Source organism: Corythoichthys intestinalis, chromosome 18 (genome assembly GCF_030265065.1).
Source record: "Corythoichthys intestinalis isolate RoL2023-P3 chromosome 18, ASM3026506v1, whole genome shotgun sequence".
Lineage (NCBI taxonomy): Eukaryota > Metazoa > Chordata > Actinopteri > Syngnathiformes > Syngnathidae > Corythoichthys > Corythoichthys intestinalis.
Genome location: NC_080412.1, coordinates 17,718,728 through 17,745,892, shown reverse-complemented (window position 1 = coordinate 17,745,892; position 27,165 = coordinate 17,718,728). Strand labels below are relative to the sequence as shown.

The window sequence follows — 27,165 nt, the reverse complement described above, 5'->3', positions numbered from 1 at the left end:
ATAGTGTGATGCAGTGCATTTCAGAACCATTGCAATCACAAATAAATTAACCTACCATACAGCATCACTAAAACGGAACCTAAACATCTTTGTCAAGTCAAAATTTTGAGGATTTCATTAGACCGTGTAATTGTTGTGTATAAGGGTGTCGAAGTGTCTGTCTTTTAATTGCATTTTGTACATAGCAAATGGAAGAGGGATTAATTTGATACAAATCTAAGTAGTTTTAAACTGTGTACCAAACAACATCAGCCATCTGTCTCAGTTTTTAGAGTCTGGATTATTAGTGATGTGTTCACGCAAGCATACAAAATATATATATTAAATTTCTTCAAGGTCACCTTGGCACTGCAAAGTGTAACAGTTAGCTATTAACTTAATCTGATTTCTATATTACATGTAGAGTGCTAGTTTCATTCATAGTCTCAGATTTATTATCGCATCAGTGGATTTAGGGATCAAACATCTGCTGGGTGCTTTCGATTTCTGCCACTCAGAAACAAATTTTGAAGGATTTGTCTGTACAGTCAATTATTCAGATTCTGACTTTATACTAACAGAAGGCAATGAAAATGTGCAAACCCCAGCAGTAAACAAAAACATTTCACTATATGAAAATGGGTTTGTTTTTCAACGCCAAGGATATTGAAGTGTGTAATATATTACATATTTCATATAATATCTTGTCCACACAGGCCTTATTTTATTGGAAATGCAGAGCCAATGCAGCTCTGTGATCTTACACCCACGTAGAAGGCTGGCATTTGGAATGATTTCCAGGCTTGTGCCCGAAGGTGAGCATTGTATACATGCAACAAGTGTGTTTTCGTCTAAACCTCAGCTCCTCATGTCTGTGTCCCAAAACAGATCCTTACCTTCAGAGTGGTGAGAGAGGATGAGAAGGTTCACACAGGTAGCACCAGCTCCCGAGCCAAAGATGGTGATTCTCTCCGGATCACCTCCAAAGTGGCCAATGTTTTCTTTGAGCCAGCGCAGCGCCTGGATCTGATCCAACAAACCATAGTTCCCCTTGGCAGACTGGTTCCCTGTGCTCAAAAAGCCTGCAAAATAAATTAAAACAAACAGAAAAATAAGTGGGAGAGAATGACACAGTTAAAAAGATTGTGTACAAACAGAAGGGCAGAAATCCAGAGGCAGAGTATGAAATAATTATGGGCCTTGACAGTGTTGCAAACAGATGCTACAACTCAAGTTTAGGTCTGGTGGGATTTTATACAAACAAAATCACTCCCACCTAAGTCATTTTAACAAATCAATTTTGCAAAGGAGAGAAACAAAACTGAACTGATATTCAATCTAGTTTACAAATAGGCAAGCAATAGATACTACAGTATGTGTTTATCCACCCAAAAGCTCCAAACAGCAACAATGACTTTGCAACCTATCATTTTTTATCTAAACAATCATCATCATTTGTGCTGACGTTCAACAGTCTCTTGCCTGAAATGTTCAATGTGTCCAGTTTAAAGGCCTTTTCACACTAGCGTTAGCCCAGTGTGAAGAGCAGTTCACGGCAATTGCAAAACAGGAGCCAAGTAGCCTCTATAGACGCTGTCAGGAAGTGAAAAGCGGCAAGCACATTTACTATACAGTGAGCCCTCGTTTTTTGTGGTTAATGGGGACCAGAACCCGCCGCGATAAATAAAAAAAAAAACTGTGTGTGTGGGTGTGTTTTGTGTATGTATTTATTCATATTTATCATTGGAAAGAGATAGGTATGAGACATGTTTTTTTACCTTTTTCCCCAAAGTATAATTTAAAAACTTATATATATATATATGTATATATGTATATATATATATTTTTTTTTGATACAGGTAAATGGTTTTTAAGCATTAGTTGAATTTTATTTTTTCCCTAGACAATTGTTTTAGGTTGTTTTAATTACCTGACATTTTTCGGCGAACACTTCCGGCTTCATCAGAGAGTCACTGGTGTTGGTGTGACGTGTCTTAATCAGCTGAGGGATGAAGGCGTGACTCACCTGTCAGATTGACAGGCGAGTCACGCCCACCATTCACTATTTCAGGATGCTGGTCCAGGTAGTAGAGCGAATGTAAGCCCCCTTGTCCCTGTCGATGGTCCTCGGTCTTCAGTTTTAAGCACTTTAAATGTAATAATTATGATAAGTTTTAAACATGTTACTTTCCCAGAATTTCCCAGAATTATTTTTAAACAAGAAAAAAAGTAGATACCCAATCCATTAAAAAAAAAATGTAAAAAAAAAAAAAAAAAAAAATGCTTGTCCCTATTAAATGCTTCATTGAGTGAGTCCCCTGAAATCCGCTCCAGCTGCTCATTTACACACACTGAGTTGCGTTAAACGAGGACTGAGGCATGCGGCGCATTAAAATTCGAGTCTCTGGCAGGATCAAAGCTTAACCGTCTGTCAATCATCGTTTATTCTAATAAGCAACTCCAGTTTACTCTCTGACGAACAAAGAGCAGGGAGAGGGAGGGAGGGAGGTAGAGTGAGACTAAGCGATCAGCTCGGGACAGAAAATTCCGCGATGGACTGAGGGCGCAAAGTTTGAAGTGCGAAGTCGCGAGGGATAATCACCGCGTTTATTTTTCAAACAACTTTTCCTATTTCAAGGAGTAGGGGGCATTATAATAGCCGTGTAAAGAGTTTTTCTAGTTTCAGTGAGAAGGTGAATAGTTTTTTGTTGTTGTTTGTAAACTACAAAAAAAAAAAAACAAAAAAAAAAAAAACAGGAGTATCCCTTGGCAACTACCAACTGACCAACCTGGAGTACGCTGACAACACCATCTTGCCCAGCACCTCCTAAAACCAGCTGAGGGACGCTCTGAGTATATACAGCAAATTCATGCATGTCGGTGAGGGACCTGATCCACCCCCCATCCTGCTTGGCGATGACACCGTGGAGCCTGTGAAGAGCTTCGTTTATCTGGGGTCCACGGTGACCGATATGATAGGATCTTAAATCAGATCTCCGCCGGAGAGCCCTGGCAGCCTCTGCCCTCCAGTCTCTCTGGAAACCACTTTGGTGGCACCAAGCCAACTCACGGAAGACGAAGCTCCGAATTTACAACACTGCCGTACTCTCTATTCTCCTCTATTGCTCCGAAACATGGCCCGTAAACAAGATACTGGCCGCAAGAATAGATGGCTTTGATAGCAGGGCTCTCAGAACCATCGAGAACGTCGGGTGGCCCCAGAAAATCTCCAACGAAACCCTGCGAGCCTGGACAAATCAGCCCAGAGCCTCCCACCTGGCTGCACAGCACCGCATCCGCTGGCTTGGCCATGTTCTTATTTTTCATCCTGACCACCCGACAAGAGCACATTCTGAAGTTTGACCCAAAGGCTGCAGGCTGGGGACGACCACGAGGAAAGCCCCGCACTCGATGGCTTGACACCATCGCGGACGACCTCCAACAACAGGGAGTTACCATGAACGATGCAAATCTGCTTGCACAAGACCGCTAGTACTTGAGGGGCCTAGCTCACCTGGTCAGCTCGACGCAATGGGACGGGAAACCAGCCCCAACGCAAGAGCCGTGATGATGATGATGATGTTTGTGAACTACTTTTCCACACAAACGCACATCGAGGTAGCATTTAACTTAGCAGGGAGAGGTATGAGAGTCATTTTTCAAGTACCCCAGAGCTCACGAAACTTTTAAAAAGTGCATTTATCAAGGTTTCATCGGCCATGGTTTGTGTATATGCGTCCTCCGAACAGCCTGATAGCACAGATATAAGTACACCTGCGCACACGGCGCAAATTCATTCAAACTTTGAAAGTTTGAAACGGCCTTGAATGTTTCACTCTTTTGGTGTCATTGACGATGATAGATGTCCAATCACGCTAGGTTGCAGCAAATGAGAGAATAAATTAGTTTATCACTAGTAGTTGTCCAATACATCTGAACTGGGAGGGTGGCAGCATTCGTTCATTCGCTGCCAACCCTCCCACTTCAAATGATCTAGCCCCGTCAATGGCAGCTAATGATTTAAGAAGGCTTTCTGACAACTACACTCTAAACAATCTTAGTATGCTTCTTTGTTGTTTAGTTGAGATTTTGGCATGTCTCTTGAAAGGCTCAGCACATTATCCTGATACCAGTTGACAGTCTGTCAATTTCACACAAAACTGAGAGCTCAACAACATTTTGAGGAGCAGGCGCTCAGAAATAGCAGACACGTGACCACGGAGCAAACCAAGACACCTCTCTCTAATGTGGCTTTGGTACTGTGACAGTGAGCTAATACCGTATAACTTGTTTCCAAAATTATAGCACTGAGCACATTGGAGATCCTTTCTGAACACAGTTTTGGAACACAGAAGTTTCACATCTACACAAATTTAAAAAGAAAGACTAGTGTGGGATTTTCAATTTTGCTCGAAGGCTGTTTTTTTGTGTTCTGTTGCACTCAGTTCCAAAATGTAAACAGAAGCTCTCAAAACTGGCATTTCCCCCTTTTTTCTCCATTACCAAGACAAGCTATTTGACTTTTATCTTAAAATATGTTTTTCACCGTCTCTCTGTGCAGTTCAATACAAAATGTCCAATAAACTGGTACCGTCTACGATACGGCGGTTACGGCATGCTGGCCTTGAGCACATTTTCTTACTGACGCCCCTTCTTGTGGTTTAATTTGCTAATTTTGTTTTTTGTGGTCTCCCTTCTCCAACGATGAGGAATATTTTCCAGAGTTTAAATAGGCAGGAGGGTTACCATATCCTTGTATGAAAGATGATATGAAATATCTTGAAGCAATTTAAAATGTTGGTTAGCCTCGACGATGAATTAAAAAATAAACTTAAATCCAAATTATAAATGATATACGTTTTATATCGTATTCACGACATGGATTAGTTGGGTAAATTTCAATTTTGTCCATTTTTCGGTACAATTAGAGCAGCAGTGTGGACTGCAGTTAGTACAAAGAAATAGAGTAGAACAGGGTTCACTAAATCCGGACCTCGGTGCCACTTTTCCTGTCGTGTTTTCCACGTCTCTCTCCCCTAACACACCTGAATCAAATTATTATGTCATCAGCAACCTCTCCAGAAGCCTGATAATGATCCTGATTATTTTGATTCAGGTGTGTTGGAGGAGGGAGACATGGAAAACATGACAGGAAAAGTGACACTTTAGTGAACCCTGGAGTAGAACATTGCAGTATGTCTGATATACAATTATGTGTAAATGATGGTGGTGATGAGTGGAGATGAGAATCTACCAAATTGACCATTCAATGACAAAAAGAGCAACATTCACATCTGAGTCCACACTCTTTGGCATACTTACACGAGAGTTAACAGCACTTTAAACCTGGAGTGATTTTGTTGCTCTAAGCAGGTGGCTGTGATTCATAATGTTACATTGACAGACATAAAGCAAAGGGTGGGTTAAACAGTGGTTATACTGTATATTAAGACAGACCACCATTCATAATGTCTTCCACAGATACTGTACAGCAAAATTAGACTTATCAACAATATCTCTTGTAAAAAGTACGATTGAACAATATGGGCTAAAAATAAAGTCTGAGATTGTTGTTTTGTTTTGTTTTTTGCCAGAGAGTGATGCTTTGTTTTTTGTGGTTAACCCACGAAGTAGCGACCCCCCCCCCACATCCCCCCCAAAAGTATTTTTTTGTTTTGTTTTTGTGTGGGTTGAATGTATTTATTCAGATTTAGCATTGAAAAGAGATACATATTCGACATGTTTTTTTCAGTTTTTATATCCCTAAAGTTTAATTAAAAAAAAAATATATATATATATATACAGGGGCGGACTGGTAATCTGTGGGTTCTGGAGGATCACAGAACGGCCGGTGCCCTGGACGGCCGGCGGCCGCCATTCATTATGCATCACTGTTTTTATCCCCCCATCCTCTGATTATCTACAGTTCGCATCCAATCCGACAGGTGGCAGCAATGCGCCTGGCTTTTCACCGCCAATCTGATAGACTAGGAACGACGAAAGCACAGAGTAGCCTTCATTGGTTCCTTCCTTGTGGAAGCAAAATAGCGACCAGTGTTAATGCACAATATGGATGGTGGTGGCAAAAAAACTGAAAAGAGCAGGGTGGCGCGGAGAAGGTTAGAGAGAAAAAATTAAAGAAACTGGAGAGTGAAGCATTAAAATGTCATAAATCGACAAATATTTTCGCAAGCAGCAGTCTGGCTGCAACGGCCACGTCGGGTAACAACAGCTCAGCTCCCGGCGATGGTGAGAGGGAGCTGCAGCCGCTCTGACGTGCAGACGGTGCTGGGAGAGAGAAAAGAAGAGGAAGGGGGCAACGATAAACTGCTGGAAGTTCCCCAGACAAGCGCAGGGCAAGTAAATTGGGATGAAGAGGGTTACTTGCTCTGTAAACTGGCAATTGTTATCCATCAGGTAGCTACATTTTAAATCAAATAAATGACAATTAAAGGGTTAGTGCCAGCTAGTCGATGTACCCGTTTGCAATCGTGTCAAGTTACAGTATGCTAGTCCTACTATCCCTCTCCTAAGAAAAAATATTTTAGCCGTAAAACAATGTATGCACACGCAGCATAGCAATATTAATTCAGAAGAAATATAACAAAAATATTAATAAAATGAATGGTTTTACTTTAAAGTTTAGATAGTTAAATTGATGTTATATACATTATTAATCATTTATATATCGTTTTGTTTTCTGGTTAATACTTTCCAATGAAGTTTATGTATACAGGATTTGTCTTGAAATGTGTATTGTATTTTCATTGAAATTTATTATTTGTATGGCAAGATTAATTATGGCAGGGGTCTCCAAACCGGTCCTCAAGGGCCGCTGTGGGGCCTGGTTTTTGTTTTAACCGATCGAGTACCGACAGTTTAACCAATGAAGTTTCTGCTAAAACAAGCAGCACCTGACTGCAATCAACTGATTACACTTGTAAGACACCAGATTGGTGCAGAGGTTTTGTCTTGTTTTGTTGGAATGAAATCCTGCGCCCGCCGCAGCCCTATGTGGAATAGTTTGGAGACCACTGAATTATGGCATAAACAATGAAGTCATTTTATAGACAGAGATCTATAGAGATATATTATAATCAATTGGATACGTAAAACTTGCTTTGAAAAATAAATTCTTTCATTTGTTTATTCAGGTTGATCATAGAGCTAGTACAGAAAATGAATCCAACTCCAGTTCAGCCTTGCAGTACTTTGAGCGCCCGTAGTCAGACAGTCACAGTCTAGACACATTTTCTTCATTTTTCTCTCAAAGTGCACGAAATTGGTGCATTTTACAATAAAATGTAAAAAAAAAAAAAAAATTCTCCCGGGAGGGGCATGTTCCCGGACCCCCCTATGGGGTCTGTGTTTCCCTTCGTATAGCGATTCTTATGGGCTGGGCTGAGTCAAAGTCCAGGGCTGCTTTTTAGTCCCAGTCCGCCCCTGTATATATATATATATATATATATATATATATATATATATATATATACAGGGGTGCACATAAGTGGTCCGCATGCGCGCATGCGCACTGGACGTAGACAAAAGTGCTGGCCCTCAACGGCTTCCATACGCATTTGCGTACCGATGGCTGACCACTGTATTTGCGGCGGACACGAGAAAATAACTTCTCAAAATGTCGAAGAGGCAGGCCACACTGAGTAATTACTTCCATGTTCCCCCACCCCCGTCAAAAGACAGACAGACGACAGAGACGTCACCGGAGCTACCGAAAAAAAGGACTTTTGCTGAAAAGTGGCTACGGGAGGTACCATGGCTCGAAGCAAATGATGCTCGCACAGAAATGCGGTACAAAATGTGCCGTGAGAATCCCAATGTCGCTGATAAGAGCAGTGCATTTTATGTAGGGTCAAAGAATTTCAGCCATCCAAACTTTGAAAAGCACGAAAAAAACAGAGAGCATGTGGCAATTAAGCAAACTATCGATGTCGAACAGGACCCCACTCGCCCTATGGACAAGTGGCGGAATAGGGCGGAATAAAGGTAATGAACAGCGACATGCACTGACAAACGTGTTTTTGCTCGCATTTTACAAAGCTAAACATGCACGTTCAATGAGGTCTTATGAGGAGGACATCCCACTTTTAAAAGGCTTGAAGTTAATGTGGGAGCCGCATAATGCCCTTTATTTTGAATTGGTGCTTTTTATTTCTTTACATTTCACTTCAAGGTAAGGGCAATTTTGTTGTGCCAGTTGATGTTAATCAAGCATTAATTGTTAATATAATTAATTAAAGTTAATTGGCTCTAAGTAAAGCCTGTCATAAATTTATCGCATCAGGCGGGTCGGCTCTCAAGCTCAATGAGGACCAAGTCACATCTCCAGGTCCTCCTCTGAGAACCTGGGCAAAAAAATTATGCGCACCCCTGTATGTATGTATATATATATATATATATATATATATATATATATATATATATATATATATGTGTGTGTGTGTGTGTGTGTGTGTATATATATATAAATGTATATATATATATATATATATATATATATATATATATATATATATATATATATATATATATATATATATATATATATATTAGGGCTGTCAAAATTATCGCGTTAACGCGCGGTAATTAATTTTTTTAATTAATCACGTTAAAATATTTGACGCAATTAATGCACATGTCCCGCTCAGAAAGTATTCTGCCTTTTGGTAAGTTTTACAGCAAGGCTTTTTTTGCTGTCCAACAGCGAACTCTTGTGGTCGCTTTGCGACATGGTTTATTATTTTCTTGCCAGTTCATTATGGCTGCACGACGTCTCGGGCTGATAATGTTGTGCTTATATGATCCTTGGACAAGATTTGTCCGTAAGTATGGTTGTTGTAAAGAATGTACATATTATGTTAGTAAGTGAAATGTTATATTTTTTTGTATGAGACGCTTTTTGTTTATTTTTAGTGTACCTGTATAGTGTGCTAAGCTAACGTTGTTGCTAACGCAATGCTTGTGTACTTTTATTTTGTAGTTTTACGACGGTCTAAAGAGGACAATGGTTTGAGGCCATTTTATTAATAAATCAGGTGAAAAAGGAAGAAGTCTAATTATTAAGGCGTCGTTCACTAGCTGTCTAGCTTTGGAAAAAGTAGACGCTTCAGAGTGAGGACAGCATAGACAGATTTAAATGACAGTAGAGTGAAATGCCCACTGCAGTCCTTATGTACCGTATGTTGAATGTATATATCCATCTTGTGTTTTATCTTTCCATTCCAACAATTTATTTTACAGAATATATATATAATTTACAGAAAAATATGGCATATTTTATAGATGGTTTGAATTGCGATTAATTACGATTAATTAATTTTTAAGCTGTAATTAACTCGATTAAAAATTGTAATCGTTTGACAGCCCTAATATATATATATATATATATATATATATATATATATATATATATATATATATATATATATATTTACATACACTCACCGGCCACTTTATTAGGTACACCTGTCCAACTGCTCGTTAACACTTAATTTCTAATCAGCCAATCACATGGCGTCAACTCAGTGCATTTAGGCATGTAGACATGGTTTAAGACAATCTCCTGCAGTTCAAACTGAGCATCACTATGGGGAAGAAAGGTGATTTGAGTGACTTTGAACGTGGCATGGTTGTTGGTGCCAGAAGGGCTGGTCTGGGTATTTCAGAAACTGCTGATCTACTGGGATTTTCACATACAACCATCTCTAGGGTTTACAGAGAATGGTCCGAAAAAGAAAAAATATCCAGTGAGCGGCAGTTCTGTGGGCGGAAATGCTTTTTTAATGCCAGAGGTCAGAGGAGAATGGCCAGACTGGTTCGAGCTGATAGAAAGGCAACTGTGACTCAAATAACCACCCGTTACAACCAAGGTAGGCAGAAGAGCATCTCTGAAACCACAGTACGTCGAACTTTGAGGCAGATGGGCTACAGCAACAGAAGACCACGCCAGGTGCCACTCCTTTCAGCTAAGAACAGGAAACTGAGGCTACAATTTGCACAAGCTCATCGAAATTGGACAATAGAAGATTGAAAAAAGTTTGCCTGGTCTGATGAGTCTCAATTTCTGCTGCGACATTCAGATGGTAGGGTCAGAATTTGGCGTCAACAACATGAAAGCATGGATCCATCCTGCCTTGTATCAACGGTTCAGGCTGGTGGTGGTGGTGTAATGGTGTGGGGAATACTTTCTTGGCACTCTTTGGGCCCCTTGGTACCAATTGAGCATCGTTGGAACGCCACAGCCTACCTTTGTATTGTTGCTGACCATGTTCATCCCTTTATGACCACAATATACCCAACTTCTGATGGCTACTTTCAGCAGGATAATGCGCCATGTCATAAAGCTGGAATCATCTCAGACTGGTTTCTTGAACATGACAATGAGTTCACTGTACTCAAATGGCCTCCACAGTCACCAGATCTCAATCCAATAGAGCATCTTTGGGATGTGGTGGAACCGGAGATTCGCATCATGGATGTGCAGCCGACAAATCTGCACCAACTGTGTGATGCCATCCTGTCAATATGGACCAAACTCTCTGAGGAATGCTTCCAGCACCTTGTTGAATCAATGGCAATATGAATTGAGGCAGTTCTGAAGGCAAAAGGGGGTCCAACCCGTTACTAGCATGGTGTACCTAATATAGTGGCCGGTGACTGTATATATATATACATACTGTATATATGTTGATAAATGGATTTAAAGCGCTTCAAATGTAATAATTGTAAGTTTTAAACATGCTACTGTCTCACCGAATTATTTTAAAACAAGAATAATGTATGAACATTCTTGTCTTTATTAGATGCTTCATTGAGTGAGCCCATTCAAATCCGCTCCATCTCCTCACTTACACACAATGATTTTCCACAGCAACTGATTAACAAGTTAAATGCTGATTGACACATGCGGTGCTTTGATGCTGAGGCTTCCAGGGATCTGTGGCAAGATCAAACAGAAGACGTCTATCAATCATAGTTAACTTTAATAAGTAACTCCAGTGCATTGCCTGAAAAACAAAGTGCAGGGAGAGGGAGGGAGGGATCGAGGGTGAGCGAGACTAGAGCTAGATTTCCTTTTTGGTAATAAAACAACAAAAAAAAACCTTAAATTAATTACTTTTTTGGATCATCTGCAATTAAAAAAAGATTTATTGCCCAGGCCTAGGTTTTACTCTAGGTGAGTGTTTCCTAATATGCTATCCAAGACCAGTGTGTCCAATTTAATTGTCATTGATATAGTATCAAGCTTTAGTTAAAATCTTCCCATTGCATGGCATATACTAAATATTATTTTGCGTATACTAGGGGCAAGATTCAAACCATGAACATCCGCAGGCTGTCGCCATAATGTAAACGATTCAGTCACCGTACACAACAAACAGCAGTGGTGGCGGTTATGATATAATTGATATCGTAATTAAAAAGTATAAAGTATTAACAGAATTAACCTCAGATCATTTCTGCAAATTAAAAAACGTTCACCTGAACTGGACTCTGACCTAAAGAGGCATCATCGCTGACCTTTGCCACTTGTCAAAACTAAACTCACGTGTAAGTGTCTGCTCAGTGGCTGAGTGCTGAGCTTCCTGCCACCGTTGCCTGGCAACTGTCCAGCGCTCCAGGCTAAATGATATGGGCAGATACTCGCTAAAGCACTTGCATGCAAACACTTACACTGTCAAACACCCAAACAGCTCAATGTACCCACACACAAACATGAAGTGAACCTGCATGCAACCATGGCTGTCGTTTGCCTTATTAAGGGTAACATGACGTTGTTGCATTTCCTCATCACTATTGATGACCAAACAACTCTGCTTTCTTATTCCACTATCGGATATTTGCTGAGTTGAGCTTCTTACTGGCTTAAAGGGCCTCTCTAATACAACACACATTGGCACTTTAGTTTCGGACTGGAAGGACTGCATGGAAGGCCATTTCCCACATAAGTCAATTGCTCTTTCCGTTTACTTATTTTTCTTTATTGTGTGAGACAAGAAGAAAAGACAGAGAACGCTCAAAACAAGTTTACCGATTGAACGCATTGGCTGCCATTGACAGTGCTAGACGTCCAATCCAATCCGAATGAAAATGAACCTGACATCAAGCGCCGTCAATAGCACGGAAAGTTGAGTATTCACAAGCCAATCGTCCCAGTTTAAATGAATTGGACTTTACCAGAGTTTTTGTAGGGTTATTCAAGAGGGATTACTTTGAATTCCTTGTACAGCTATGTAACTGTGTGTAAAAGTTCAATTCCAAAAGTTCAGAAGGGCTGGTAAACTGCCCAGCACTACATGCGGTTTTAGAGTGACGGCTAATGTCTAGGCCATTGGCTGCATGCCCAGTGTATGATGGACCCCTGGGGTAGGTGACCCTTGTGAGAGGGAGTCCAAAGATGGGATGCATGAGAGACACAGAGAAAGGTAGTGCCAATCTTCCTGCACTCTGGCTGCAACCTCAACGAGCCAGAATAGAAGATCATTTATTATTTGTGACTTACATGGAGATGTCAATTAAAGAAAGCATTGTATAATAAATGAATAAACATGTTAAATAAACATGTTTGAAAATTAGTAACAATGTTTAATTTGCAAAGAAATGTAATTACTGGCTGTTTTTGAAAGTAATCAAATATTATTAGGATTAAAATTGAATTATACAAGCAAATGACAGTTTGAATTCGCAATATACTCATTAATCATGTTTGCTGTTACATGCATCCACTCAACGGCATGCGCTTATAAATGACTCATAATGTAATTTTACATTCATCACCACACATTAGTGACCCAATTATTCTGATGTGGCCGCTACATGAGGAGTTCATGCTCACAGCTCTCATCAGAGACCATTGGTGAGTCTTTTTTTTTTTTTTTTTAAATAAATAGTAGGCTATCCGATTTTCCTTTAGTAAGCAAATTTCAGGTTGGCTGGAAAATTATGCAACAAATCAGCAGAAACTGGATGTAAGACTCCCCCCAGCGTATACAGTATTTATTTATTTGGTGGATTCAAGAAAGTGAAGTTTTTGCCCCAAATGCTGAAAATTTTCTGAAAGTGTAAAATCCAGTGTAGGGAAATCACCTTTTGGGTCATGTCGGGCAGCAATATTATCATTACTTTATATATTTTTAAATAACAATTATCCTATATTTTTTGAATGAATAAATGAATGTAAAATTTAATAAAATAATGATTTTAAAAAATGAATAAAAACTCTGTGCTCTGCCCACATAATAACTCTCAAGTTGAGTAGTATGTAACTCATCGTCTGCCATTAACAACGACAGAAACCCAATTCATTTAAACTAGGAGGACAACCTTTTACATCCATTTTTTCCAATCTATTTTGACTGGGGGGGGGGGGGGGGGGTCGTTCATTCGCCCCTTCCAGTCAAAATTGATTGATTGGACATGTAGCGCTGTCAATGGCACAGCATAAAAAAACTATGCCTGACCCCGACTTGTCTTCTCATATGTCAGAGGTCAGCAACCCAAAATGTTGAAAGAGCCATATTAGACCAAAAAAAAAAAAACCAAATATGTCTGGAGTCGCAAAAAATTAAAAGCCTTAAATAAGCCTAATAATGAAGGCAACACATGATGTATGTATATCTGTATTAGCTATATTAGCCTACTAATAAAATAACTAAGTCGGCTAAAAATACATAATGAGCCTTCATGATTTAATGTTTATTTTCCCTGCAGTGTATCCAACGCACCACGTGACTACACTGTAATATGATGCCACCTCAAGTTTAAGCTTAATTACAGTATTAATGAATTGTTTCATTGCTTTTACGAAATTGTAGAAATGCTATAAAGAAATCCAATTTTTTAATGTCTTTTGGAATGGAACATGCATAACATGCCCCTTATATTGGCATGTCTTTGATTTTCTCTATTATCTCGGTTTAACAGGTGTTCTGATTTGTTGATGAATGTGTCCTTCATGTACTCACTATCTGTGAACTGTTTCCCACGCTTTATTATCTCCCGGGTTGCAAGAAAACATGCAGCAGTAGTGGAGTTAGGCGATGCAATCCACTTCTTAAATCTATGTTTGCGCTCCTGTAAGTTCTTCAGAAGTAATGGAATCGCACTTTTTCCTCTCACTCCCAACTGGGTACTCGGCTGCCGGTTTGCTTACAATAGCCACCTGGCTGGCGTCCCGCCCTGCTGATAGAAACGCGTGTCGCAGGCTATGACGCAAATCTTCGTTGACAGAAATGTTGATATTTAATATTTATTCTACACATTTTTACAGCATTGGAAAATGTTAATAATGTTTGTGTCATTTTTCTCCTCCAACAGAAACCATATCAAAACAAAAAATATATTTCCCTCCCACATCTTTTTCCATTTTCAAACATTTTTGAAAATGCTCCAGGGAGCGACTAGGGCAGCGCTAAAGAGCCGCATGCAGCTCTCAAAACACTGGTTGCCAACCCCCGCCATATGTTGTAGGAATAGAATTAACCCTACCATTATGAAATGAATTAATTTCATTACATACAGACTTAAATTTACCCAGTTTCACTTGCTGAATGTGCCGGTCCAGTATTTTTCCCCTAAACGCATATTCAATTGGCTGATGACTTCACCCACACACACGCACATACAGACCGCCACACAACCCCGACACAGACAACATGTCGACAACATGCTGCCTCCTTCGAAAAGGAGTGATATTAGGTTAGCCAGCAGCAGCCACGAAAAGTAATGTAAAAAGAAGTCAATGTTAGGTTTTGTGTTGGTTTCCCTCCCAGTGTGTTCCTGTGATTGTCCATTGATTTCACCTGTTGTTCCTGCTCCTAGTGTATCCGCCAATCTGCATCCTTCTTGTCTCTGTGTGTATATAAGCTCACAGTTTATTTTCACTCCTTGTTGCGTCTTTGTCAATGTCCATGTCCACGTTCTGGTCAGCATTATTCGTGTTTTCTATTGTTAACATTAATTAAAGTGTGAGAAATGAAGTGAAGTGAGGTTTACTCTCTTCTCCCTAATTTTCGTTTTTATTTTATTCATGTGGTCTTAAAGCAACCCAAAGACGCTTTCATTTTTTGTTCATTTTGGCTGTGCTTGTGGACAAAAGCAGTTGTTTTTACCTGAAGGTAGGCTTCATTTTTGTTCATTTTTGTTATTCACTAAGAAGTTTTTTCAGTTGTATTTATTTACTTAGACAATGTTGAGTGGTCTTAAAACGAATATTTTTGCATTCCTGGATAGTTAAGAGGTTATTAACAAGTTTGTATGTATTGTGTATGCTAATAAATAATAATTTATGTTCAAATATTGCAGTTCAAATTTGCTAATAACATTTATTCTGGTAGTTTTCAAAATGTTTCTTTAGTAGTTTTTGAAAAAAAAAAAGGTTTGAATTGAATGGTCTATCACCGTAACCAATACACATGAAAGTTACAGATTTATTTTGCATTGATCATTTAGCGACCAATGTTGAGACCAAACCTACGCCCTTGACTGAATCAGTCGGAACAAAGAACCGGACCCATTGCAGCCCTCGAGGACCGGTTTTCCCACCCCTGCCTAAGAGTCAGTTTAATTTAATCTAAAGAAACAGCAATTTTTATGAAACATGACAATGGCTAAATACCAAAGCATCTTATTACTAAAATCATGAATCTGCTCAGTTTCAAAGCTGTAGTTATATTTTTAGTGACTAAAGATTAGTTTAGGACAGGTGAAGCCTGCATTTCTACAAGGAGAAATCTCAAATTGGGCAGCATCCAGAAAAAGCAATACATCTCTTCTTCCTGAGGTGAAAAATGTGCTCACTCCTTGAGCCCAAGATTGTGGGCCTTTTCTCCAGAGTTCATTAATTAGTTAATTAGTTAATTAGTGTGAACAGATGGCTGTACAGCACAAATCAGAAGGCTCTGTAAGCCCGGAGCAAGAGGAACGCAGGAGAAGGTGAGGAAGGACCTCTCCCACCACCAGACCTCTGATCCTTTCTGTTTTTTTTTTATCCTAGTTTGAATCCACGGTAATTAATATTCAAAGGCAAGATCTGGGTTTCTGTATGTTGTTGGGGGTTTAGCAAAAGGCCGTGTACGCGTGTTTCAGTATACTGTCCACAAACTCAAATGTCAAGGTGCAGTCGGGCCTACTGGTGCAGCCTTTACAATGAATACTTTGCATTGCTGCAGTTTGAAAAGACACTTCTGAGGGTTTATTTTTAGCCCTTTCCCATCTCCCCCTTCTGTTTCTCTCACTGCCTCTCCATAATTCTCCCTTGCTCATCCGCCTCCATTCCCTGCTCTGTCTTCCTTCCTTATTCCTGATCCCTCAGCAGCCTCTTAAAGGTACAGGTGTCACGTGAAATGAAGTTGGCACGAGCCAGTTTGCTGCCATGTAATTACAGGATAATACGAAAAGATTAAAGCATATAACTACTGAAATAGAGCAAGCTAGCGTTTTCCTAACTAAAATTCTCAGTGTCAGAGAGGAACCCCATTAAAAATTTAGCTGGATGGTTCATTATTCATACGTATAATTCATACATGGCACGCAAACTAAATAATCCTCAAACCCACAATATCAGATGTACATAAGGAAATTGAAAAAACACATAATCATATCGATGCTACATATACTCACAAGGATAATCCGTATAGTACAGTAACCTATTTTTAGCATATCTAGAAGAATGAGACATAAAGAAAGTAAAACATTACAACAATGGTAAAAGAATCAAGGGCACTGCGTCATGCCTCAGAATCACTCAGGCAGAATCACTCCCCACCTATTTAAATGTGTGTATTGTCTGCATCTTAATGGAACTGTTGCAGAGCAGTAAACATATTGAAGAATGCATGAGTGCATATCAAACATCACCGCCTCGATTGCTCGCACAGAACATAATACAGTCTGCAGCGAAAGATGTTGGTACAGCTTGTTACAAAACAAACATACCACAGAAGACGTCTGTGTCATATTGTGAGTTAGTTGAACTTTTCATTTGTAAAGTTGGGGTCGGAGTCACATGTTCTACTTGCTAATGGTTGTGATTTTATCTGACAGCGTGTTTACAGGATCATACTGATGAACAGAGCAGGATACAGCTGCAGGTTGCAGTTCACAAACTCATTTTGTCCTTGTCCCTAGGCTTCTCCCCATTGGCCTGGATCACGTTACCCTGTGTTAATATGAAATGCCATTCTTGGACAGCATCCTAAACTACTCTCATCCCTATGTTTGTCATTGTTCAGAAGTGTTGAAACAGGCGCGATGCACCAAACAAGATCTGATTACCCAACTGGCAAGCCGAACCGAGAAACGTGTGCAAAAAAAAAAAAAAAAAAATAGGGTGGTGAATGTAAACACATGAGTCCACTGTAATAATGGAATGTGCAGTAAGACTCAGATAAAAAGGACACATTTATCCACATTCAATTACAATTAAAAAAAAAAAAAAAAAAAAAAAAAGCAGTGATTGCCACAGACACATATCTCTCTTTCTAATTTTCACTCGCGGAATGTACGCCAAAGGCATTTTGTGATTCTGGACTTGTATAAGGCAGGTGCTGGCTCTTTACACGGTTCAAGTTCACATTTGCACAACCATGAACTGATCTTTCAAGTTTAATTTTCAGCTTTGATGAACACCAGTTATTGTGAAATATATTCCATATATGAATACGTAACAGTCAGCAAACACTATAGTAGGTGAAGTCTGTAAACTTAACAGCAAACATGATTCCTATTGAAGCCAATAATTATAATATGTGTCCCATAAAACAATTGTCCCCAACCTTTTTTTTGCACCAAGGACCTGTGTACTGTGGGCCATTTTTTTCACAGACTGACAATGTGTGGCGGAAAATTACTGTAAATATAAAATAAAACGACGTGGCTCAAAACGAACAGAAAATATAACTCACCATGCGCTGAATCAACCTTTTTTAACAGCGGCCTCTCCTAAAACTTGACGGCATATATCTTTGGTCGCAGGCATAATGAGTTCTTCTCCATTAGTGAAAGGTTTCTTGGCTTTAGCAATACGGTTCGCCACGAGTTAAGATGCTCTCAGTGCATTTTCTTTTGTTACATCATATGCTAGCTTTAAGCCACATATTATGCAGAATGGACCTGGTTCTAGGCTCCTCTTCCAGCTCAGCAGTTGGCCTTTTCACCATGAAGAAGCTGTCCAAAGAAGTCCCCCCCCCCTCCCCGCATCACAGAGGCAACAGCAGCTTACGTTACCGTTTACATTGACGCTGAACTGCTATAGGTGTGCAAACACCCCAGTAATGGTAGCCAACCACTAGATAGCGGCATACATAAATCTGTACTAGGGGTGTTACCGGGGGGTGGGGGGCGGGGTCAGTGCCCACCCACGGACATGCTCTACCCACCCAAAGAAAACCGGATATGGTACTAATGTCACAATCGCTCGGAGGTTCTTTTGACATGGACATTTGTTACCACCGTTAGAAAAAGGAGTCTAAAAGCGTTCGAATTTTAAAAACACACATTTATTTAAAAAAAAAAAAAAGACTCTCAAGTCAGTTCCGGGTGCGGCGTCTCCTTTTGCCGCCCATGTCTCATCCTAGTGCGGCGTCGCTCCGGGCCGCCAGTGCCTCTTTCTTGTTGCCAGTGTGTTGCCAGTCTTTGCTGTACTGGTGGGTAGGAGCGCGCGCACACACCGCAGCGCGCCGCCTGCTTCCACCTCTTACCCGTCTACTAGTCTACCTAGTTCTCCAGTCCAGCCTCTCTTTAAAACAACGTCAATCACGTAAGGGGGGTGTGGTCCCTCAATCCATAATCACCCTCAGCTGCCAACAATTACAACTCATCACTAAAACCATGCAACATAAAAATACTAGTCAAAACACTAAAACACACATAAAAACAGTTTAAAATCATGCAGTTAAAACCAGTAAAACAAGTTGGCAGCCAAGATAAAAAGGGTTCATTCTGACACCAGCGGCAGTCTGGGCACCGCGTATGGTATCCCATTTGTATAGTACTGATGTGTTCTAAGTTTTAACCTTTGCTTTGTTAACTCCTCTTTCACCTTAAATTAAATAAATAAATAAATGAAATTGTGGTTTTGTTCCTAGGGGGCGCTACACACATTTATGCATATTTTGATTTTGTTTTTTTTTCTTACATTTTATTAAAGTTTTCACCAGTGTTCACCTGGCTGTGAGTTTGGTGAGTTTTGAAGCATTCTGAGGGGGTCAAAGTAGGGCTCAAAGCGTCGGCGGGGAAAAAAATGACTGCTGGGGGGCGGCTACATAGTGTATTTGGAATGTATTTGGTTTTTACACGGTATGAAAGATTGCACCTGTCTTGACCTGCCTGCCGATTTTGGTGCATTTTGAAGTATTCTAAGGGGCTCAAATTGAGCTCAAAGGGCCTGCGGAACAAAGTATAACTAAAACAATAATAATAATAAAACCGAGGAACCCCAATAGGTTACCTAAAAAAAACATTGCCACCTGCATGTCCATACTGTTCAGTTATGAATGTGTTTTAAGTCAAATAAAATCAAATCAACATTTATTTGTTTAGACCAAATCACAATAACAGTTATCTCACGGAGAAAACAAAACATGTTTTAAGGTGCAGTAGCCCTACGCTGGATTTCGACCTACTTGAGCATTGTAGCTATTTTTTTTTTTTTTTTGCCCCACCAAGTAAGACTAATGCCCACCCACACCTGGCATCCTGGTAACACCACTGATCTGTACTCAGATTAGTCAAAAGAGTAGACAGGCATATTGATGTGTGAAGATGCACAGACGAGATTGCGGTCGTTATCAAATGATTTATTATTTCTATGCGGCCCGGTAGCAAATACGCCACGGACCAATACTGGTCCCCGGCCCAGTGGTTGGGGATCACTGCTTTAAAAGGTTGATTTTGTTTTACACTTTGCAAATGTTTGAATTGTCATCAAAGGTGAGTAATAACGCATTACATTTACTCTGTTACATTTACTTGGGTAACTTTTTAAGAAAAATGTACTTCTTTAAGTAGTTTTACCACACAATACTTTTTACTTTTACTTGAGTAGATTTTTGAAGAAAGAATGCTACTCTTACTCCGCTACTTGTGGTCATATTTTTCCTCTTTATGCAACTTATTGACTTTATTTTTTTTCCAAAGATGCCGACCGTAGCTGTCTCAGTTTCACCAATGAGACGTCACAACAATAACCAAATGACTCCATTATACCATTCAGAGGTAACAATGATTTTACTCTACTACAGGGCACTTGTGCGCTTTAGACTGGTGATTTTCATAGTGTTGTTCTGGCCTGAACTTGATGATTTTTGTGTAATCTTTTTGGCCTAATATGGTCATGTAATAAGTTATAGTACAGTATATTAAAAACAGTTCATATAGATGAAGTTATGCGAGGAAAAAAATATACCATATTTACATTTGTATAAATCAGACTTTGTAAGCAGTTACTCACAATGTTACTCATTACTTGAGTATTCTTTTAAACGAATACTTTTTTACTTGTACTTGAGTAATTTTTTGGATGACTACTTTTACTTTTACTTGAGTAATATTATTTAGAAGTAATGCTACTTTTACTTGCATAAAATGTTTGGCTACTCAACCCACCTCTGATTGTCATTAAACTGGCCTGCCACAAATGTGTCAATAGTGCTGCAAAATAAACTATACGGTGCAAACATAACCAGCCCAGTAGAATATTTTTACTGAAATGTAAAGATGACTAATTATCTACTAATACTTGTGATCGGGGGTTTCGTCTTTTAAGACTGCTTTATATTACGTTAGTCAGTCATAATTAATATTGATATTGGAACTAATTATGTTATCTTTGTTCAGTGAGGATTGCATGTGTCAATTGTCTTGCATGCATTACTTGCCTTCAGTTGGTAAGGAGAGGCAATTGGCTAACTATGATGAGGTAACTATGGCATATGGAATTTAGCAAATCTGTGCAAATTACGCGCGATAAAACTTGTCAAAATGTGCATTGAAGGCACAGTCCTCTTTATGGTGATAAAGACGATTGGTAGACTCGTAAAATGTCGAAAGTTTTACATCATTTTGGCGATGAGTATAGTCATATCGTACAGCAGTAATGTACACCATGGACCTTTATGGAAAGTGATCTTTTTTTTTTGTTTTGTTTTGTTTTAAAAATCACTGTAATCCCAAATCCAGTACCATGAATGGAATCATTTTGTCTCTCATCACACAAGACAAAAACTTTTAGCAAACAAGGATCGAGGCCAAGGTGAAACGGCTCATGCCAAAGAGACTGAAACGTCACACCCCAAATATAACATGTAACACCATACTTACCAAGGACGCCCAGTCGATAGTTCATGGTGACCACAATGACATTTCCATATGCTGCAAGGACGCTGCCATCAAACATGTTCCCCGAGCCTTCCATGTAGGAGCCGCCATGGATGAACAACATCACTGGCTTCTTACGTCTATCACGAATATCTGGAGAAGACATAAACACACACGAATAAAATCAACTGCGATAGAGAATATGAAAAAAAATATTCATTCATTAGCCCTCTCCTAGTCAAAATGGAATTGAAGTATCACCATCAATGACAATGTTAATTTATGAAATAACAATAAAGCCATTTTAACAGTAGGAAGGTTGTTGATCTGTTTCTTGATTTTGAGTGTCATTGGCTGCAACAGATGTCTAATATTGTGCCTTTTTTCAACCTTCTCCTGTGAATTTTAATGAGTTTATCATTAGTAAACGTCCAATCCATTTCAAATAAAAGGTTGGCAAAAATGAACTGTCACCCTCCCACTGGCAGTGAATGCGTTAATCAAAAGCTACAGGGCAGTTCTACCTCATTGTAAACTACATACACTGTCATACCTGTCAAGTTGTACGGTTTCGGTTTAATTTGTTCAAGTGAGCACTGATTTTTGATTGTGTACGCCAGGGGTGTCCAAACTTTTTGCAAAGGGGGCCAGATTTGGTGTGGTAAAAATGTGGGGGGCCGACCTTGGCTGACGTCCTTTACGTAGAACAATATATTTAAGCAAATTTTAGCAAGCCATTCTGTGTGTCACATTTGCTTTATTCATTTTTTTTTTTTTTAATTAATAATTTTAACAATCTCGCAACTAGCCTTTGTGGCGTTCTCTTTCGACTCTCGGGATCTTGCGAAATACTGCTGCTGTGAAATTAAACTAGCTTCAAGTTGCTTCAATTTCTCGCTGCGTATCGGCCCTGTAATCTTGTCGTACATGTCAACGTGTCTTGTTTGGTAATATCACCTCACATTGAACTCTTTGAAAACAGCGACTGTCTCTTTGCAAATGAGGCAGACACAGTTGTTGCGTATTTTAGTGAAGAAATAGTCCAATTTTCACCTATCCTTGAAGCGTCGGCCGTCGCAGTCAACTTTGTTTTTTGTTGATGATTGTTGCCATTTTAGAAAATTGGAAGTTAAGGGTCACACGGGGAAATGTTGCTTAGAGGGCTGCTGCCTTTTAGTGGGTAAATGAGGAGAAGCATTTAATGTGTAAGCAGTACTGCTGACCAATTTAATAAATCTGTGTGCGGGCCAGACATTATTGATTTTATGACAGAGGCTGGGGGCCGGATGAAATTTGACCAGGGGCCGCATTTGGCCCCCGGGCCGCACTTTGGACATGTCTGGTGTACGCCATATGTTCAAAATCTGTACGTTTTTCGTGCAATACGTTTTTTTTCTCCGGATTTTGTCACCGTTTCGGCAACGAGACAATGTGCGTTACTATGCGTTATTACGTTGGTTGAAAGACGCAAAAAAGTCAGAGACACGGAGAAAGAAGAGCGGGAGTGGGAAGGAGGGAAGAGTCATGTGACACTGTTTTAAACGTGATGCTAGGCTAGGTGGCTCCAATATTTACTGACTGAAGCAGACAGCCTACAATTTACGCCCACTTGATGAAACACTAGATATCATATGCATATAGAACTAGATGCAAAATGACAGACTCGGAGGCGTTAGGAAACAGCCGCCATCTTAAGGCAGTAGACTTCTCCGAAAGGCTCTGTTGTAGTGAACCTTCCTAGCAAACCTGAGTAACATTTTATCTAAAATACTCCTAAGTTGGCAAAATCTTAACTTGAATCTATCTTTAAATGATGAAACAGTTTTAAAACTTTGACATTTTCAAAAGTAGACAGAAGGGGAACTAATGCAAAAACGGGAGCAATTTTAACAACTTTAACGGTTGATTCACTACATTAAATGACTTCTAAACATAGCAAAGGTTTCTATGTTTTTCTTTTTGAAAAAAAATAAAACATGAAAGGTAACAACAGTTACTTTGCCAAGTAACTAATTACTCTTACATTCAGGTAAATGAGTTACTAAGTCAATTACTTTTTGGGAAAAGTAATTTGTGACTATAATTAATTACTTTTTTAAAGTAAGATTAACAACACTGGTAATAAAGATGCAGTCTGTGGAATGAAAACTGACGAAAGCGGAGATTTTGTTCTGCCAATTTGTTGCCGAACACAATTTGCCTGTAACTATTGCTGATCACTTCTCAGAATTAGCAAAACCCTGACTCAAAGATTGCATCGGTAAGTTCATTTTATCAATTGACCTTTTTAATTTATAATTGGACACACTAATGAACTACCTTCAAGTCAAACTGAATTGCGAGCTGAAGTGCCATGAAGTGCAGCCATCAAAAGACATGGTAGAAAAAGTGCTACATACAATTATTACAGAAGTCACTGTTAAATTTTAGTAATCATGATATAGCTGAAGATATTCATTGTTGTTTGATTGCACCAGGTATTTAATGACAATAATACCAAGAAAATTTTAAAAAGAGTTTTATTTTTGTTTTTAATATTGCACGCTATATAAAATGTTGTAAGATTAGTCATTACTTTGTAAGGGCATACGTCAGTATTTGTAAGATTGCCAATGGCCTCGCGGTGACAGGTATGCACTGTAACTGTCAAAAGTATCATACATGGGCAAATTTGAGATTCTGTCGGGGTACCTAATGTTGCGGGCCGGAGTCCAAATGCCCATACTTCCACTATATTGCCTCCTGTCCCAAGCAGAATGACGCCTTCCAAAACTATAATCCCTCTCCCTCAAATGTTGATCAAATGGTTTAGCCCGCTCTGATGCAATCTCTGTATATAGCGTCTTTTTGCCCATCAGTGTGCCACCACAGTGCTCAGTCTCACCACCTCCCCTTTCAAATAAAACCCAACTAACTGCTTCTTTGGTATGGCCTCAGAACGACTGCTCTGACAGCTCTGCCAGTGCAGTCCGGTTAAAATGGGTGTCTGCGCTTTGCAGGCCATGTGGATAATGTGTATGAAAGGCAGACCAAGTGGAAACATAAATAACAGCCACAGCATCTGTTTACCCCGATGAACCAAAGCACTCTGTGATGGGGCCGAGACAGAGATAGCAGGAGAGGAAGCGAGATAAAGAGGTATAAGACAGAGTGGAAGACGATGGAAATAGGACAGTGTGACAGAACCCAAGTGTGTGTGTACGTGTGTTTGGGCTAACGACGTGGATGGAAGGTTCACACCAGAAAAACAATAACATGATAGTGAGGATGAAAAAAACATGAGATGCTAAAAAGCCAGTCAAACACAGTGGGGTACGCTAATGAACACTCACATCCACACCGTAGTCATACAGACACACACAAACGTGCACGCGCAAAGACACACACATGCACAATGCTTGCATCGGCAGCTGTGATGCTGAGTCGCTATGGAAACTGCTTCTCGCTAATAGAACTGCACCAGCCATTCCATTGCACCGACTCACTGAATGCCTGTTGCCGTGGTAACAGATTCAACTCACGTCTTTGCACAGCCGTCTGCATCACCACCTGAATCTCAGGTTGCACATAGGCTTAGATGTAACACGGTCGCGTATACGAGTGTGCACACATACGGGTGCACAGCGCTAAGAGATGTAACATTTTATGGATCACATCAGTGACTAAAGCAGACAGCTACAAAAAAATTAAACAATTTTCATTCCCACACTCGAACATGCTACTCTTCCCTGGTGTATTCTAAAACTCTGCTGATTTCCCAGAGGATCTGTAAACAAATTCAATTATACTAGCATTACCAGGACGGTATAGAAGAGACACACGCCTGCATGAAGGCGTCATCTGCAAATTAAATTCTCAGAAGAACAGAAACTAATCACTTGGCAGGTAAGCTGCATTGCCAAGGCCCAAACTTATATTGTAAATGACAATTTACCTTGGGTGAAAAAAATTCACAGAACACAACCTTCTGTTGGTTAGGGCAGTGTGCGTCTCACTTGTTAGTTTTCAGCTAAACAATAATACTTTTTATTTCATGTCCCCATTCTATATTTTAGCATGTGAGCCCACGTCACTTGATTTTGAGGACCTGCCTATATCCAGTCCCGACCTGATACCTCTGAAACAGGGGTGTTAAAAAAACATTTGATTCGAGATACAGTATATCACGATATTACATCACGCAATTGTGGTATTGATTCAAAAACCATCTGTATCGATCCTTAAACGTGTGTTTTTGGTGGAAATAAACAATTCAGTGGCACTACTTCTACTCCCGTCCAGTAGTTGGCACCGCGCACCAGCATTGCCTTGCAGTCTGCCTCTTGTGGTTGTGGCCATTACTGGGGTGTTTACAAACCTATAGCAGCCCAGCATCAGTCAATGTTAACAGTAACATTAGCTGCTGTTGGCAGTGTGCTGCGGGCGGCACACCTCAGTAATGGCGGATGGGGTACTTCTGGTGGGTTTGCTTGGATTAATCCTTTTATAAGTCTAAAATTTGGGCTCATTTTGGCTTTTACTGCAAAAACAAAGGCATGGATTATTTAAAATACCACATATAAGCAGGTTTGCATTAAAAAAAGAAAATGTTATTATGAAAGCCAGATGTTGTTCAAACATAAAACTAAAACATTTTTACTTGAGTGCCAGATGGGGTTTCAGGAATAAATTGACATAAATGAACTTTTATGCATAAGCAGAGATTGAGGGGAGGCAGGCGGGTTAGTTCCCCTCCTAGTGGCCAAAAAATGTCATTGCATGTAATTTACTTTTCTTTATTTAAATATACAGTATATATACAGTGGGGCAAATAAGTATTTAGTCAACCACTAATTGTGCAAGTTCTCCCACTTGAAAATATTAGAGAGGCCTGTAATTGTCAACATGGGTAAACCTCAACCATTAGAGACAGAATGTGGAGGGGAAAAAAAACAGAAAATCACATTTTTTGATTTTTAAAGAATTTATTTGCAAATCATGGTGGAAAATAAGTATTTGGTCAATACCAAAAGTTCATCTCAATACTTTGTTATGTACCCTTTGGGGTGCAGTGATATTTTGGGGCTGTCGTTGGGCAACACGGACTTTCAACTCCCTCCACAGATTTTCTATGGGGTTGAGATCTGGAGACTGGCTAGGCCACTCCAGGACCTTGAAATGCTTCTTACGAAGCCACTCCTTTGTTGCCCGGACTGTGTGTTTGAGATCATTGTCATGCTGAAAGACCCAGCCCCGTCTCATCTTCAATGCCCTTGCTGATGGAAGGAGATTTTCACTCAAAATTTCTCAATACATGGCCCCATTCATTCTTTCCTTTACGCAGATCAGTCGTTCTAGTCCCTTTGCAGAAAAACAGCCCCAAAGCATGATGCCCCCCCCCCAATGCTTCACAGTGGGTATGGTGTTCTTCGGATGCAATTCAGTATTCTTTCTCTTCCAAACACGAGAACCTGTGTTTCTACCAAAAAGTTGTATTTTGGTTTCATCTGACCATTACACATTCTCCCGGTCCTCTTCTGGATCATCCAAATGCTCTCTAGCGAACCGCATATGGGCCTGGACGTTTATTGGCTTCAGCAGGGGGACATTTTTAGCAGTGCAGGGTTTGAGTCCCTGGCGGCGCATTGTGTTACTGATAGTAGCCTTTGTTACTGTGGTCCCAGCTCTCTGTAGGTCATTAACTAGGTCCCCCCGTGTGGTTCTGGGATTTTTGCTCACCGTTCTTGATATCATTTTGATGCTATGGGGTGAGATCTTGCATGGAGCCCCAGATCGAGGGAGTTTATCAGTGGTCTTGTGTGTCTTCCATTTTCTAATAATTGCTCCCACAGTTGATTTCTTTACACCAAGCGT

At 39.9% G+C, this 27,165-nt stretch overlaps 1 protein-coding gene across 3 annotated transcripts in view; it reads right to left on the bottom strand.

The window, feature by feature from the left end:
• nlgn2b (neuroligin 2b) overlaps positions 1 to 27,165 on the bottom strand; it is a 314,058-nt gene that overhangs the window by 14,118 nt on the left and 272,775 nt on the right. For all 3 annotated transcript variants that reach the window (XM_057821147.1, XM_057821148.1, XM_057821146.1), the window contains 2 exons: positions 21,316 to 21,465; positions 876 to 1,061 (listed from right to left, as the gene is read on the bottom strand). In XM_057821147.1, the coding sequence (XP_057677130.1) occupies positions 876 to 1,061; positions 21,316 to 21,465 (336 nt within the window). The remainder of the gene's footprint in view (positions 1 to 875; positions 1,062 to 21,315; positions 21,466 to 27,165) is intronic.